Source organism: Larimichthys crocea, chromosome XVIII, assembly GCF_000972845.2.
Source record: "Larimichthys crocea isolate SSNF chromosome XVIII, L_crocea_2.0, whole genome shotgun sequence".
In the NCBI taxonomy this organism is placed as follows: domain Eukaryota; kingdom Metazoa; phylum Chordata; class Actinopteri; family Sciaenidae; genus Larimichthys; species Larimichthys crocea.
In genome coordinates this window covers 17885322-17898378 of record NC_040028.1, presented here as the reverse complement: position 1 = coordinate 17898378, position 13057 = coordinate 17885322, and the positions used below count along the sequence as shown (strand labels likewise).

General features: G+C 41.3%; 2 protein-coding genes and 1 non-coding gene across 3 annotated transcripts; 2 read left to right on the top strand and 1 right to left on the bottom strand.

Annotated features, from left to right (window-relative positions):
- Positions 1–317: 317 nt before the first annotated feature.
- rpl24 (ribosomal protein L24) lies at positions 318–4365 on the top strand. The gene is made up of 6 exons (XM_010750746.3): positions 318–455; positions 583–658; positions 2121–2231; positions 3298–3434; positions 3986–4049; positions 4241–4365. Exons 1-6 carry the CDS (start codon positions 451–453, stop codon positions 4319–4321), a joined length of 474 nt encoding a protein of 157 aa, XP_010749048.1. The 5' UTR covers positions 318–450; the 3' UTR covers positions 4322–4365.
- Positions 2669–2849, top strand: LOC113748250 (small nucleolar RNA SNORA23). Its single transcript, XR_003464205.1, has one exon. It is a non-coding gene; the product is annotated as a small nucleolar RNA SNORA23 (small nucleolar RNA).
- Positions 4366–5608: 1243 nt separating the features above from the next.
- mpc2b (mitochondrial pyruvate carrier 2b) lies at positions 5609–12591 on the bottom strand. The gene is made up of 5 exons (XM_010745784.3): positions 12233–12591; positions 9526–9566; positions 9087–9171; positions 7572–7683; positions 5609–6567 (listed from the first exon to the last, which is right to left on the bottom strand). The coding sequence occupies exons 1-5, from the start codon at positions 12324–12326 to the stop codon at positions 6504–6506; spliced, it is 396 nt and encodes a 131-aa protein (XP_010744086.1). The 5' UTR covers positions 12327–12591; the 3' UTR covers positions 5609–6503.
- Between the last annotated feature and the right edge of the window lie 466 nt (positions 12592–13057).

The window sequence follows — 13057 nt, the reverse complement described above, 5'->3', positions numbered from 1 at the left end:
GTCTCGCTCATTGCGTAGCGGCGTCTTTGGAGCTTAAAAAGACTACAACTCTCGACGTAAGGTTGTAGTCAAGAAATGGAAAAGCTAGCCAACGATAGAAACGATATTTAATTTAAATTATTTAAATTTCGTGTTTCACATCTTATTATCGCAATATGAAGCCTCAAAGTGTTTCTTTTCTGTTACGCTTGCTAGGCAACCGTCGCCAACCAAGTGTGACGGTTGCCTTAGCGATGATTGGTTAAAGTATTAATTTGATTAAAATCTTTTTTTTTACAGAACCAAAAGCAATTAATATTAATTCGTTACGTGTAAAAATTAACAATCATTTAAAGTAACTGAAAAAATATTCACAGTTAATAAGTTCATAAATATCGATTTGTAGTCTTACAAGTTCAGTTTCCGCTTCCGTCATCGTCCTTTCCGGTTTTGTGCCCTCTCGTAGCCATCATGAAGTGAGTTTACGGATAAACTATCAAACGCCATCCAGACACTTAAATAAACATTACGACGATGTTAACCACTTTAACATTTAGTTTGTGTCGTTGTCTTCTAGTGACGCCTTGTATTTGTCGTTTTCAGGGTCGAGTTGTGCAGTTTCAGCGGGTATAAAATATACCCCGGCCATGGCCGCCGATACGCCAGGATAGACGGAAAGGTAACCGCCAAACAACAACCGGCCTCTCTAACGGCTCTGTGTATAAATGTGATTTAAAGTACAGCCACCCGGGTTAAATGTTGGTGTTTGTTGTGTTAGTATCTGCCTCGTGTAGCTGTGTGTGAGATAAACAAGACTTACAGGAGCAGGCCTGCTCAAACGTGCTAACGTTAGCTGCTAGTGTAGGTTCAACGTTCAGCAGCTTGACAGATAATAACTTTAATATTTTTAATATCTGGCTCCTTAACGGCTCTAATGTTGTGTTTTTACAACCTCTGTAGAGCTCAGCGTTGTTGACGATGTGTTTTTTATTAAGTGAGTTGATGTTTGACCTGTCAGAGAGACACAGAAGTCTTCATGTAAGAGAAACATGTTATACCAACATGTGTGTTCCCTCTTTATCATATAGTTCATTGTTTTATCATTGCACTGTATTATTATGTAGTGCTGGGTGATATGGAAACAAATCATCACGATGTACCACAGTGTTTTCAGTGAAAAGTTTCTTTGCTTTTGTCCAACTTTTATTTTGAAGTGACAACTGTCACAAATGAGAAACAAACATTTATATTGCTGCACTAAAATTTATTAAAATGAAAAACAGCTGTGGCGGAGGCAAAATCATAGTTAATAAACTGAATTATTAAAATAAACTTTAAGTTTCTGAGAAGAAACAATTTTTTGCACAAAAGTTCAGCTATAAAAAATGAACACAAAAATCAAATTCTTTATTTTCACTTATATAAACAGCAATAATTAATAAAATTAGGTTAGAAACGATAGATAGAGAAATGGCACGATAGACACTTTTCCATCGTCCCCATGACATGTAATGTCAAATCGCCCAGCACTATTATTATGGTGTCTTTATATTTTTGTTTGTGCCAAAAAGTGCCTCAAACATTCCCTTCAGGGAATAAACAACGTCAATGTTACAATAGAGTTTGTCAAGTTTTGTAGAAAACGGCTGTCCAGTGTTACAAAACAATGCGTGGAGGCCGCACTAGTTTGGGAACCGGAGGGTTGCTGGTTCAAGTCCAGCATGGACCAGAAAGTGTAGAAAGAAGAGACTTTTACGTGCATTTTAACCCCAAATACACACGTTTATGTACACATGGTTCACATGCCTTGCTCAAGGGCACCTCTCCGGCTACCATACTTTGTTCCATACTGGACCCTCTAGTTCCCAAGCCAAGTCTCTATGTACTGCCATAGAGGGGGAGCTGGTACCTGAAGATGTTCCCTTGAGCAAGGCACCAACTAACTGCAGATGGGATGTCGCTATGTAGCTGCTCGTCCCTCCACCCTCCGTGTGTGTGGTTATATTTAGTCTACAATCCATGTGATAAAAGAGGGATCAAGGTTTCTATTCTAATATCTAAATGTACTGAGCTGGTTACTGTCTGTTGTCGTGTATGTATCATAACGGGGTGTTTGCTAAGAGTTTTCTTGTCTCCGTCAGGTGTTCCAGTTCTTGAACGCCAAGTGTGAGTCTGCCTTCCTGGCCAAGAGGAACCCCAGACAGATCAACTGGACCGTGCTGTACAGGCGCAAGCACAAGAAGGGCCAGTCTGTAAGTAACAAGCTGTATGTCTGTTACCTGGCTGTGAGATCTATTATTCTTTGATTAATAAAGTAATCGTTTAATCTTTTTAAAGTGAGAAAATGTCAAACTAATTGCCCAAAATCCAATTTAATGACATAAAACAAATCCACATTAGAGGAAGTGGAACATTTTACGGATTTCTGCTCCTAAATATCCTAAAAATATATCCTTATATTATGTTAACTTTAATGTGTGTTTACAGTGCATCATCTATCACCCTCTTCATAAGTAGTCTTTGGTGATCCAGCAGTTTTCAGGCCTCTGTGCCTCTTCAACAGCAGTTTGTGCTGATGTTTGTTCCAGTAAACTATTGTGATGGTTCTTAACTCAGTGTAATCACTGTCAGAGCACTGTTATCGTGCCGTTGTAGCGAGTATCTACGTGCTGTACTTGGTTTGGCTGCGGGTGGTCGGTGTGCACGGTGTTAGTCTGTGTTACGTGCTGTTGTCGGCCTGCGTTTTGCAGACTCGGCAGCAGCGCTCACTCCACACCTGCAGCCATAGAACGACAGGAGATCATAGTACTGGCCTTTGACGTCTTCGTTGACCTCTCACCATCGGCCAGCCTCCAAACTCTCCAACACGCTACGATACTTCCTCCTGTAACTGTGTGATTCACTGACACGAATAATTCTAACTCGCTGAGTTGTCGGTATCGTTGTAGCTCGGTTAGATGAGTAGTTACCATAAGGTGCAAAAAAGTTTGATATATTTGGCACCTGCTGAGTGTCAGTAAAAGCAATTTGTGTTTTGCCTCAGTGAATAATCTGTTAATGTTCATGGTGGTTAAAGATGTTGTCTACACTCAGCTGTAGAGACGATCAGGTTGCAGCCAACAAAAGTTACGACTGTAAGTCTGTTTCATGTATCGTGCAGCTGTTTTACAGTTTCAGCATCACCTCTACTGACTTAAACGAACACAGTCTGAGCTGCAGGGTGTTTAGTTGGACGTGTTGCTGACGTGGTCCTGTAGAGCGTGGAGATATTCTGTCTACAAATAAATCTAAGTGTGTCTTCATGACATGTTTTCACAGGAAGAGGTGGCAAAGAAGCGTACCCGCCGCGCAGTGAAGTTCCAGAGGGCCATCACTGGCGCCTCCCTGGCTGAGATCATGGCCAAGAGGAACCAGAAGCCCGAGGTCCGCAAGGCCCAGAGGGAGCAGGCCATCAGGTGAGGACACAAACAGACCAGTCATCTGAGGTTTGGAGCTTCTTTGCAAAAGGTGTTGAGGGGTCGAGACATTATGTATTTATTAAAAACAAAACTAGAATCCCAGTTTTAATTGTTCATCTTAGTAATAGACTGGAGCATAAAAGTCTGTTTACATTTTTATTAAATCAGTCTAGAACAATTTCATGAACCACGATTTAAAATGTGAAGAGTTAAACTTCTGCACAGTCTTTTGTCTGTTTTCTTATCAAAAATTATTGGACATAACGGACACAAACATCTTTTATCTCATCCGGCCTCTTTAATGTGGCAGCCACAGCGTTTACATTTATCAGATCTGAGCAGGTTAATGGAGAAACCAAACATATCATACCTTTTTCTTTTTTCATACAAAGGTATCTTAATGTTTTAGGTTCATAGAAATCATTCAGAGCAGGGTTGAATGTCTGAACTGCTTCGTAAATGAAGTGAATTTGTGATCATGTGTCCTGATCTCAGATATTTTAAGATTGTGTCCTGGTTTATTTGAATGTTTTTCTTTTTCCATTCAGAGCTGCCAAGGAGGCCAAGAAGGCAAAGCAGGCTGCCAAGAAGCCCGCAGCGCCAAGTGCAAAGGTAAGAAGCTCTCAGGACCTGGAGTAGTAGTAGTAGTTTAGAGTTCTGTAACAACATAAATTTTTAAGTTTGATAGCAGACTGTGACTTAAAGTCCTCAGTAATCACTGGATTAAGCTGCTCGTCTGTTATAAACTGTAACGTGTTGATGTGCTGCATGTTTCTGGACTTACTGTGCCTCTCCTCCCGTAGGCCTCCACCAAGGCTGCACAGAAACCCAAGATCGCTAAGCCCATGAAGATCAGCGCACCCCGCGTCGGTGGAAAACGCTAAATATCTGATACAGTTTGTGAATAAAGTTTTGTGGCTAACCATAATTTGTGTGATCGTTTTGTTTTTGTAATTTCTCTGCATGTTTGAGTTCACTACACCGTCCGTGTTAGAGGCATTAAGGAGTGTGAGGGTCGACTCATGGATCTCTGACAGTCAGTCCAGTCTTCAGGTCTCAAACAGATCAGACTGTCCTGCTTGTAGCAGTGATATCTAGTGGTTAAAACTTGGTACTGCAGTGCAAATTCAAAACACTGGAGACGTCTTTAAGCAGCCAGTCCTCCTCACAGACTCTACGGCTCACTTATCCCAGGAGAGCAGCCTCCTCCTTCTCGTGCTGTTAGACCGACTTCAATGCTTGAATTCGACGACTTTATAACTTCACGCTGACACGAGGGTGTTGTAGGTCGTATCTTTGTAAAACTTGATGTGAGAAATAGTTGAATTTATGTATGTAAAAGTTAAAACAAGCTGCCCAGTACTCTGTGCTGAAACTACAGTGAACTCTGTCCTGGAAAGCCGCCTCCACCTCCTGCAGTAATAGCGAGCGGGTCGGTCTTGGTCACTTTCCATGATGCTCTGTGGGTCAAATCTCTGTCACAACACGATCTTACAAGATGTTTCTGTTGAGCATGTTTCCTTAAATCTGACAGTGTGTTCATTTTATGATTTTAATACAGTAAACATCTGACTTGTTGGTCTGAAGTGGATGTTTTCTGACACTTTTTAGTGAGAAACTGAAGAAGCGTGTCAGTTAAAAACGATCTTCAGCACATGACTTCACTCGAGTTCAGCCAGCGAATGTGGAAACTGGGATTTGTTGCTCTGCAGACTAAAAGTAGCCGAGGGAGATGAAGTTTCAGTTTCCATGTCGACGTGTGAAGCCAGAGACTCTGACTGACTATTGTAGGTTTTTGTAGTCCATCTTCTGAACTTTGTAGTTTCACCACAGACATAAATCATCAAACTTTCCTTCACATCTTTCCTTGACCTCACGTTTTCCATCGAGGTCAAGTGTTTAGGAAAGGACACAGGAGGTAATTTTTGTGACTATTCGACTGGTTTCATAGGAGACGAGTGTCTGTTACTGCACTGAAACTACAGACCTGCATTAAACTTTCTAAATAAACGAATTGTGGGACGGCATTACCTCATTTCCTTTCATAAAGGATGCTCCGCTGCTAAAGGAGATAAGAAAGGAAGCACTGAAGCTCCTTTCCTTCACAATTAGAGAACACGTTAATACTGAAGTCACTTTGTGAGATGTTCGTACTTTAAAATCAGCTGGGCGAGTGTGTTAAATGGGATTTATTAACATTACATAGCCACAGAGCCAATGATCAACCTTCAAAAGTGCCATTTGTTCGGACAGCAGATCAAGAAATACTTAAAAAGTGACGACAATTATTGCTTTAAATAATCAAAGGGGGAGGTTATACTGATAATGAGCACCGTGTGCAACGTCAAAGAAGGTATTTATACACAGGAAAAATATACAACACCTTTCTAAGAACAGATTCAGAACATAACCGCGTCTTTCTAACAATGTTTCGACTACAAGAGACATTTTTTAATCAAGTGATTCATCGATTAGGATTCGCTCTCACTCACGTTAAAAGATTTAAAGCCATCCAGATAGAAGGAATCGTCAGGGTAATGAATTATTTAATAATTACAGGTGCCGTGACTGTAACCAAATTATAAATAAAGTAAATTTCATGTGGAAACATTCCTTAAACTCTGTTCAACACAAATCCAAGAGGGGAAGAAATGAGGGATGGGAGAATTATTGCATGAGGTACCGTTTGCTACACCTGAACACTCGTGATGGAAAAGCAAAAATCTCCCGAGTGGTACACGAGATAAAGGGATAAATTAAAAACACGTACAATCATACAGCTCGTTAAACAAATAGTACTTGTGCGTTGTTGAATCTTGAGTGTGTGTTGACTACAGTTAAAAAAAACGTTTGTTCCGGTCTGTTGTTGGCGCCCTGACGGAAATCTGAACACTTATTTCCAAACAGGGACGACAGGCTTAAAGCGGTGACGACGGTGTTAATGGTTATGGCATGGATGTTACGGAGATGACGTGGAGATGATTAGAGGGGGCGACGTTCGTGCCCGGTGTGTAGTCTCCCTTTTCAGTCCGCTGCAGAGGAGCGTTGGCAAACAGGAAAGTGCACTCAGGACTCTGCAGCAGCCTCTTTCGCCTGTGCAGCTTCCTGAGCCTTCAGATCCTGCTTGTGCCTGGAAACAGAAGAAAATGATGCGTTATTAATGCAGCATTGTGTAACTTTTCTATCATATTATATCTATTTATAGAGTACGATCACGAACTCTCTGTGATTTACGGAGTTTCCTGATGGACAGTGAAGTAAACGGCTGCCAACTGTAGCTGCTGTTAGTTAATGTTAGCCCAGTGAGCTCAGAGCACCAGAGGAGTTTTAAACCGAAAATCCACGGACACGTCTCTGTCACATCGTGGATGCGACGCTGTTTTGGTCCGTCCAGCACGTGACGCGTTTCAGAAGCGTTTAGCCTGCCAGACTTTGCTTACTTTGCTCAGATCTGGTAATTTTATTGGTTTATGTGCTTCTAAATATGCATCTACACGTGTAAATATGCTATGTAGTTAATTAGTTTTAACAGCTTTTGGCTGTTTTTACGACCGGCAGTTTGCACGGGGTATTTTATTTTGAAAATCCACCAGCTTTTCTCTGCTTTTTCCATGTCTGGCTTCCTGTCAGCTCGAGGTGTTCTTGTGTAAATTGACAAACACGCAATTGCGTGTGCGTCCGGTTGAATTTGGGTGTTTTAGACCACTGGGAAGAAGAGTAGGAGGTTTACAGGGTGAATGCTGACAGGGGAGCTAAGCTGGTGTCATGCCAGAACAGGAGCTGGGCAAGCAGGCAGTGTAACCAGGCTCATTAGCTTCTATGGACATAATGACCGAGGTGAAAAGAGTAAATCTGGGACTGATTTTTAGCTGCTGCTCGACCGTAGATCTCCACATAGTAAACACTTAAAACTAAATTTCTAGGATTACAATTTGGTCTGACAGGGGTCGTGTTCATTCACTCAGTCAATTATTGACAATAGAAACAAAGTTAATGTTATACATTTACCACCACAACTTATCTCAACGTCTCTATCAGCTGCAAACAGTCACACATGAAGTCGCGGCCATGATTTCTGCGTCTACTCAGAATGCTTCAAACCGAGATAACAAGGTCAGTTTATAACCAACAAACCTCCAGATCCTGTAGAGCTGGGAGCCTCCAGCGCTGCCCACAAAGAAGTTGACACAAAACAGGTTCCAGTTCTTCGGGATTATGACCAACGAGTATCTGGACCAGATCAGGCCTGGTGGTGGAGAAGGAGGACAACAGGAAGGTTGAAGTGAAGGTTATGCACATCGAACCATCGCTTACGTGTGAGAACAGAGTCTGTGTTTTGGCCCCAAAAATGAGTGACAGATAAGATGTGTTTGAATAAACATATTGCAAAAGCAGAAACATCCAGACAACCTTTAGCACAGAGAGACGTGAGCACGGGCTGATAAATGAATGATTCTGAAATGTACGTCAGGGCAAAGATAAAGAAGTAAATAACTGACACAAATCACGGACACGCGACCTGAAAACTTTAAATCAAGATGTTTTAAATCTAAAAACGTGCAGAGAACATTCATCTTTCCTACATAAATCTTTAGGTTTTAAGCACAAGACGGATCAGGTGCAACATTTTCTGGTGATATTTTACATTTAAGATTTCTTCTGCACACACAAAAAGGTTTATATCTCTCAGATTTGGATCAAATCTTGTTAGTGAGGCCAAGATGATCCATCCATCCACCTTGTAGGTGTCGCTTATCAACACTATTATACACCAAACTGTGGGCTAGATAGTTCATCTACTGGGTTTTAATTTGAGAAACGATGAGACAGAGTGTCTTTGTAACAGATGTTTGGTCAGTATCTGCTGTGTCCGCCTCGTGCAGGGCGACACATCTCCTTCATGTAGAGTAGTCGAGGTTGCTGCTTGCGAGCATCACACATGTACTCAACGAGTGACATGTCTGGTGAGTAAGGAGGCCGACTTTCTTGTAACATGAGGCGACCGATGATGAGGATCTCACCATGGTAACTCTGTGCATCTAAAAATCAAGAATATGCACCTGTGTCGGCCGTCTGTTTTCAAAAGCCAATATCACAACTCCGCCGTCACCATGGGAGACTCGACACCATCCGCCTGGTACGGTGCAAACCGTGATTCATCCAAAAGTGCCAGACGCCGTCGAAGGCGAGCATCACGCGCTCGCTCGAGCCTCACTAACACTGTTTGTGACAAGTTTGTGCAGAAATTCAGAAATCTGAGTGGCTGGTTTTGGACGATCCTGCAGGAATGTGGCGGCTCTGGGCTGGCGTGGTTACACGTGGTCAGCCAAACGATGTTGGAGACGACTCGTGGTGGTGAAACGATCAAGTCACAGCTCTGGTGGACATTCTTATAGTTAAGCATGCAGAGACCTCTGTGGCTTTGTGTTGTGTGTTAAAACGGCATATTTTTCTATTGTAACCAGTCCGAGACACACCTGAACTCATAATCAGCATCTTGATAAGACACACCTGTCAGGTGGCGACGAAGACGAAGTGCTCTCTAACAGATTTAACACGTCGGTGAACAACATTTGCTTCAAGTGAATTTCATCATTCAGCCTCATTAAAGTCGATCGTACCTTTATGTGTTTGTGTCTTTAATCTTACCTGTGGCTGTCAGCACTGCAGACTGGGAGGTACTAAGTTTCTCTGCTGGCCGAGTCATATCAGCCAAACCAGCTCCGACCAGACCCTGCAGAGGTGAAGAGACCACGTTTTATAAGCTCCATCAGACTTTTTTACTGCATGTTGACAAATCTATTTGAATTTAAGCTCTTTGTTTCTATGAAAATGGTTCCTAATCTCAGCATCGGGGCCCGTTAAGAGGTCCTGAGAAGCAGAAAATCACATTCCTGCTACACAAAGATGTTGATTTTTGGATAATTTCACATCTTCAGGCCCCTAAAAAGTATTCAACTAACTCAGAGTGCATCACTGATGAACTGGCTTATAAATAACGTGTGATGAGGAGGTTGTATTTAGACAAAAGTTTGGTTTAAAGGGCTCAGATCAAACCGGTTAATAAACTGTGTGAAGATGCACTTACCCATTTAAACATCGGAGCCCAGAAGAAAACAGTTTTTGGACCTGAAATTAAAAACAAAAAGTAAACATGAGTTTTTTTTCCAGAAGTTCCAGTTTTTTCGTCTAATGTAACTAATCTGTGTACGGGTGTGACGATGAAACACAACTCCGCACAGTCGGGCCTCTGTGTAACAGAAACTTCGGGCAGCAGACCAAACACACTTTGTTGCACAAAGTGAGCTGCACAACAAGCCGGAGGACAAAAGTGAAGGAAAAAGCTGCTGATCTGGAATCTGTGACCTCGTACAAAGAATATTTTTAAAAATATTTTGCAAACTGATCATATTAAACCAAAAACACGTTACGATCGCTCAAAAATCTGATCTGACACTGTCATGATGAGCATTTTTACTATTTTTTTTGACATTTTACGATCAATTAACTGATTAAGACAACAATCAGCAGATTCATTGATTAATGATCAATCAGGGGACAGTGAACAGCTTTGAGGCACTGAAGAGACTTTTTTAGATTTCCAAAAAGTGTTTTAGAAATAAAGTTTTTATTGGTGCCTACAAGGCGGACTCCAAGGAGGTGAGATAACCAGAAGCACCTCCACTGAACAAAAATGGGAAAGCGAGACTGACAGTCGCATTACAGACGACGTCTGGACAAAATATTGTGAGTTTCAGTGGAAGACATCGAGCTCAGCCTCTCACACAGCGTCTGTCTCTCAGTAACTCAGCTTCCTCCAGCTGCTGGAGAAGATGTGGCTCTCAGGAAGCGAAGCGTCATCACCTGTTCTGGGTCTGTAAATGCTTTCTGGTGTAAAATACTTACACAGAATTAGTGACGATATTTGGGACTGAAACTGCTTCGAATCGGGATGAACTACTCTTTGGATTTCTACACTCAACATCTGCAAATATTAAAACAAAACATGTTTGGTTCACTGAGCGTAGCTGCGAGAAAAGCCGGAGTGGTTTGATATTATTAATAAAATCTTTTCTGAATTTGAGGAAATTTGGGAAAAGTTTAGAAAGTATATGACTCCTAAACGACCTCCTTTGTTTCATTTTTCTGATTTTCTTTTCTTCACATATAAACATGTTTTTGTGCTGATGCTATTTTCTTTTCTTCACATATAAACATGTTTTTGTGCTGATGCTCATGTTCGGTTCATGTTTGTATATTCTATAAAAAATAACTTTGTTGCAGTGCTGATGCACGAGTTAATGAGACACCAGAAGCATTTGTGTCAGTAGGACACGGGTCAAACCGCCGAGGTCACCTTTGAACTCCGAACGCAACACCACGACAAACAATACTGCAATATCAAATGTTGTAGTTCACGTTAGACCAGTTCTCTGTGCGACAGAAGCTCGGACGCCTCAGAGACAACACTCACATAAATTAAATTAGTTACGGCCGAGGGGGAGAAAAAAAAAAAAGCTGCCGGGCTGGTTGTCAACTTTCCAAAACAACAAACAAACAAACAAACAAACAAAAAAAGGACTTCTGTCACTGTGGGAGGTGGCTGCTGTCTCCGCCTCCTTCATACCTGCTCAGAAAACTGTCCTTGAGCTTCACTTATACAAAACAAAGAGCAGACTGTCCCCGCTGACGCCAGCGGCTCCTTAATCTCACTGAGTTCACAGAACACTCATTTCTAGATAATTAATAAATCCAACATTTAAATTTAAAGTTTCAGGCTGTTTGTGGTGCTGCTGAATCACATCAGGTGATTCTACTATATTTAGTGCGGCCTCGGTTTAGAGGAAGTGGGTTAACAAAACTTGATGGAAATATGACTTACTGCACTTCATATCACAAGATTAAACAAATTAAGAACACCAGAAATCTTTATTACAGCGTACCTTAGTACTTGTTTTGTAAATCTGCACATTCTACTTTAGTACTTTTTGTAAATATGTACATTTGTGTTTCCCTCCTTGATTCTATTTTTCGCTGCTGTTAACAAGTGAATTTCCCCGTTGTGGGATAAATAAAGTATTATCTTATCTTATCAAGTCGATTGCAACAGTAATTAATCAATAATTGAGTCATTTAATCGAGCAGAGTTGCTTCTTCTGCCTCTAAAATATGAAATATTTTAATAAAACTAACAAAAACTAACAACTATTCTGTGCTCCTTTACACCTTTTTCAGCTTATGTCCCCCTCTGTAAGTCGCTTTGGATAAAAGCGTCTGCTAAATGCAATGTAATGGAATGGAATGGAATGAAATATTTGGACCGTTCAAGAGATTTGAAGGTGTCACTGCATGAAATATTTGGACCGTTCAAGAGATTTGAAGGTGTCACTGCAGGTTTTCTGAACTTTTTCACTATTTTTCATTCAGTTTTTGAAATAAACAACAAAGCTGATTATAAATATGCACATTAGTGCATCCTTATCATAGCATGGACAGACTGTTGTATGATTTCATCTCTCCTGTGGTTGATCCTGGTCCAATCCTCCCTGCAACAGGCTCCTTCATGTGTTTTTATATATTATGTGCACAGGTCAACAGTAAGTAGGTCGTGCATGTCAATGGCATCACCTTTGCACATACACATCATAAACAATGTCCTGCACACACTGAGCTGCAGGTGAAGCCTGTGCCATGTTAATGTAATGACTTTCATACAGCTCACATTGTCAATAGCACACATAGACACAAGGGCACCCGCACGCGCGCGCACCTGCACCTGCTGACCCGAGCCTTACCTGCCGGGTGGTTGTACAGAGGTCTCAGCTTGGCGGGCAGCATGTGCTCGATCCGGTCCAGGATCCGGTGGTAGGAGGCTCTGAGCGCAGCCATGATTGAAGATGATCCGGACAGAGACGAAGACACCGCGAGCGGAAGCTTGTCAACAGCAGCTTCTGTTCCTCAGTTTAAAATGATAAAGTTTTGTTCTTCGTCCGTTTGCTGGTCAATGTCAGATGAATAAACAACAGCTGGATCGACACGGACAGGATGCTGCTGCTATTGACCTTCCTCGAGCCCGACTCTGACCATGCTAGCGCCGCTAGCTCGTCAATAGCTGCTGTCTCGAGGTGACTTTCTGCGCGACGCAACCTACCGCGTGAGAGGCGGGGCTTTGTGTTTACTCGATCCTCATTGGCCCGCCGGGGCACAACCCCAATGTGATTGGTTTAAATAGGTTTGTTTCTTTTATCCCCCGGCGTTTTAGAACCGGGTGGAGACGAATACCTGATTTTTATCAGGTTTTATGTATATTTTCAACATTTTACACACAATTAGCGTAAATTTAAATATACAAACATTAATTAATATGTTGAATTTGATGATTTTTGCCTATTTATTTGTGATATATGATGACATATTTAATAAAACATATACAATATAATGTTATAACTGCATTCTGAAAAAAACATGTATCTCTGTTATAGTATATTATATTATTACATTATATGTTTTTTGTCCCGTGTTACTGTTGTTACTGTGTTGTATTTTTCCTTTTATTATTTGTACCTTCGATTTAACATTTAAACTTTTATTTGTAGTTTTGATTTTTGCATACTTTATTG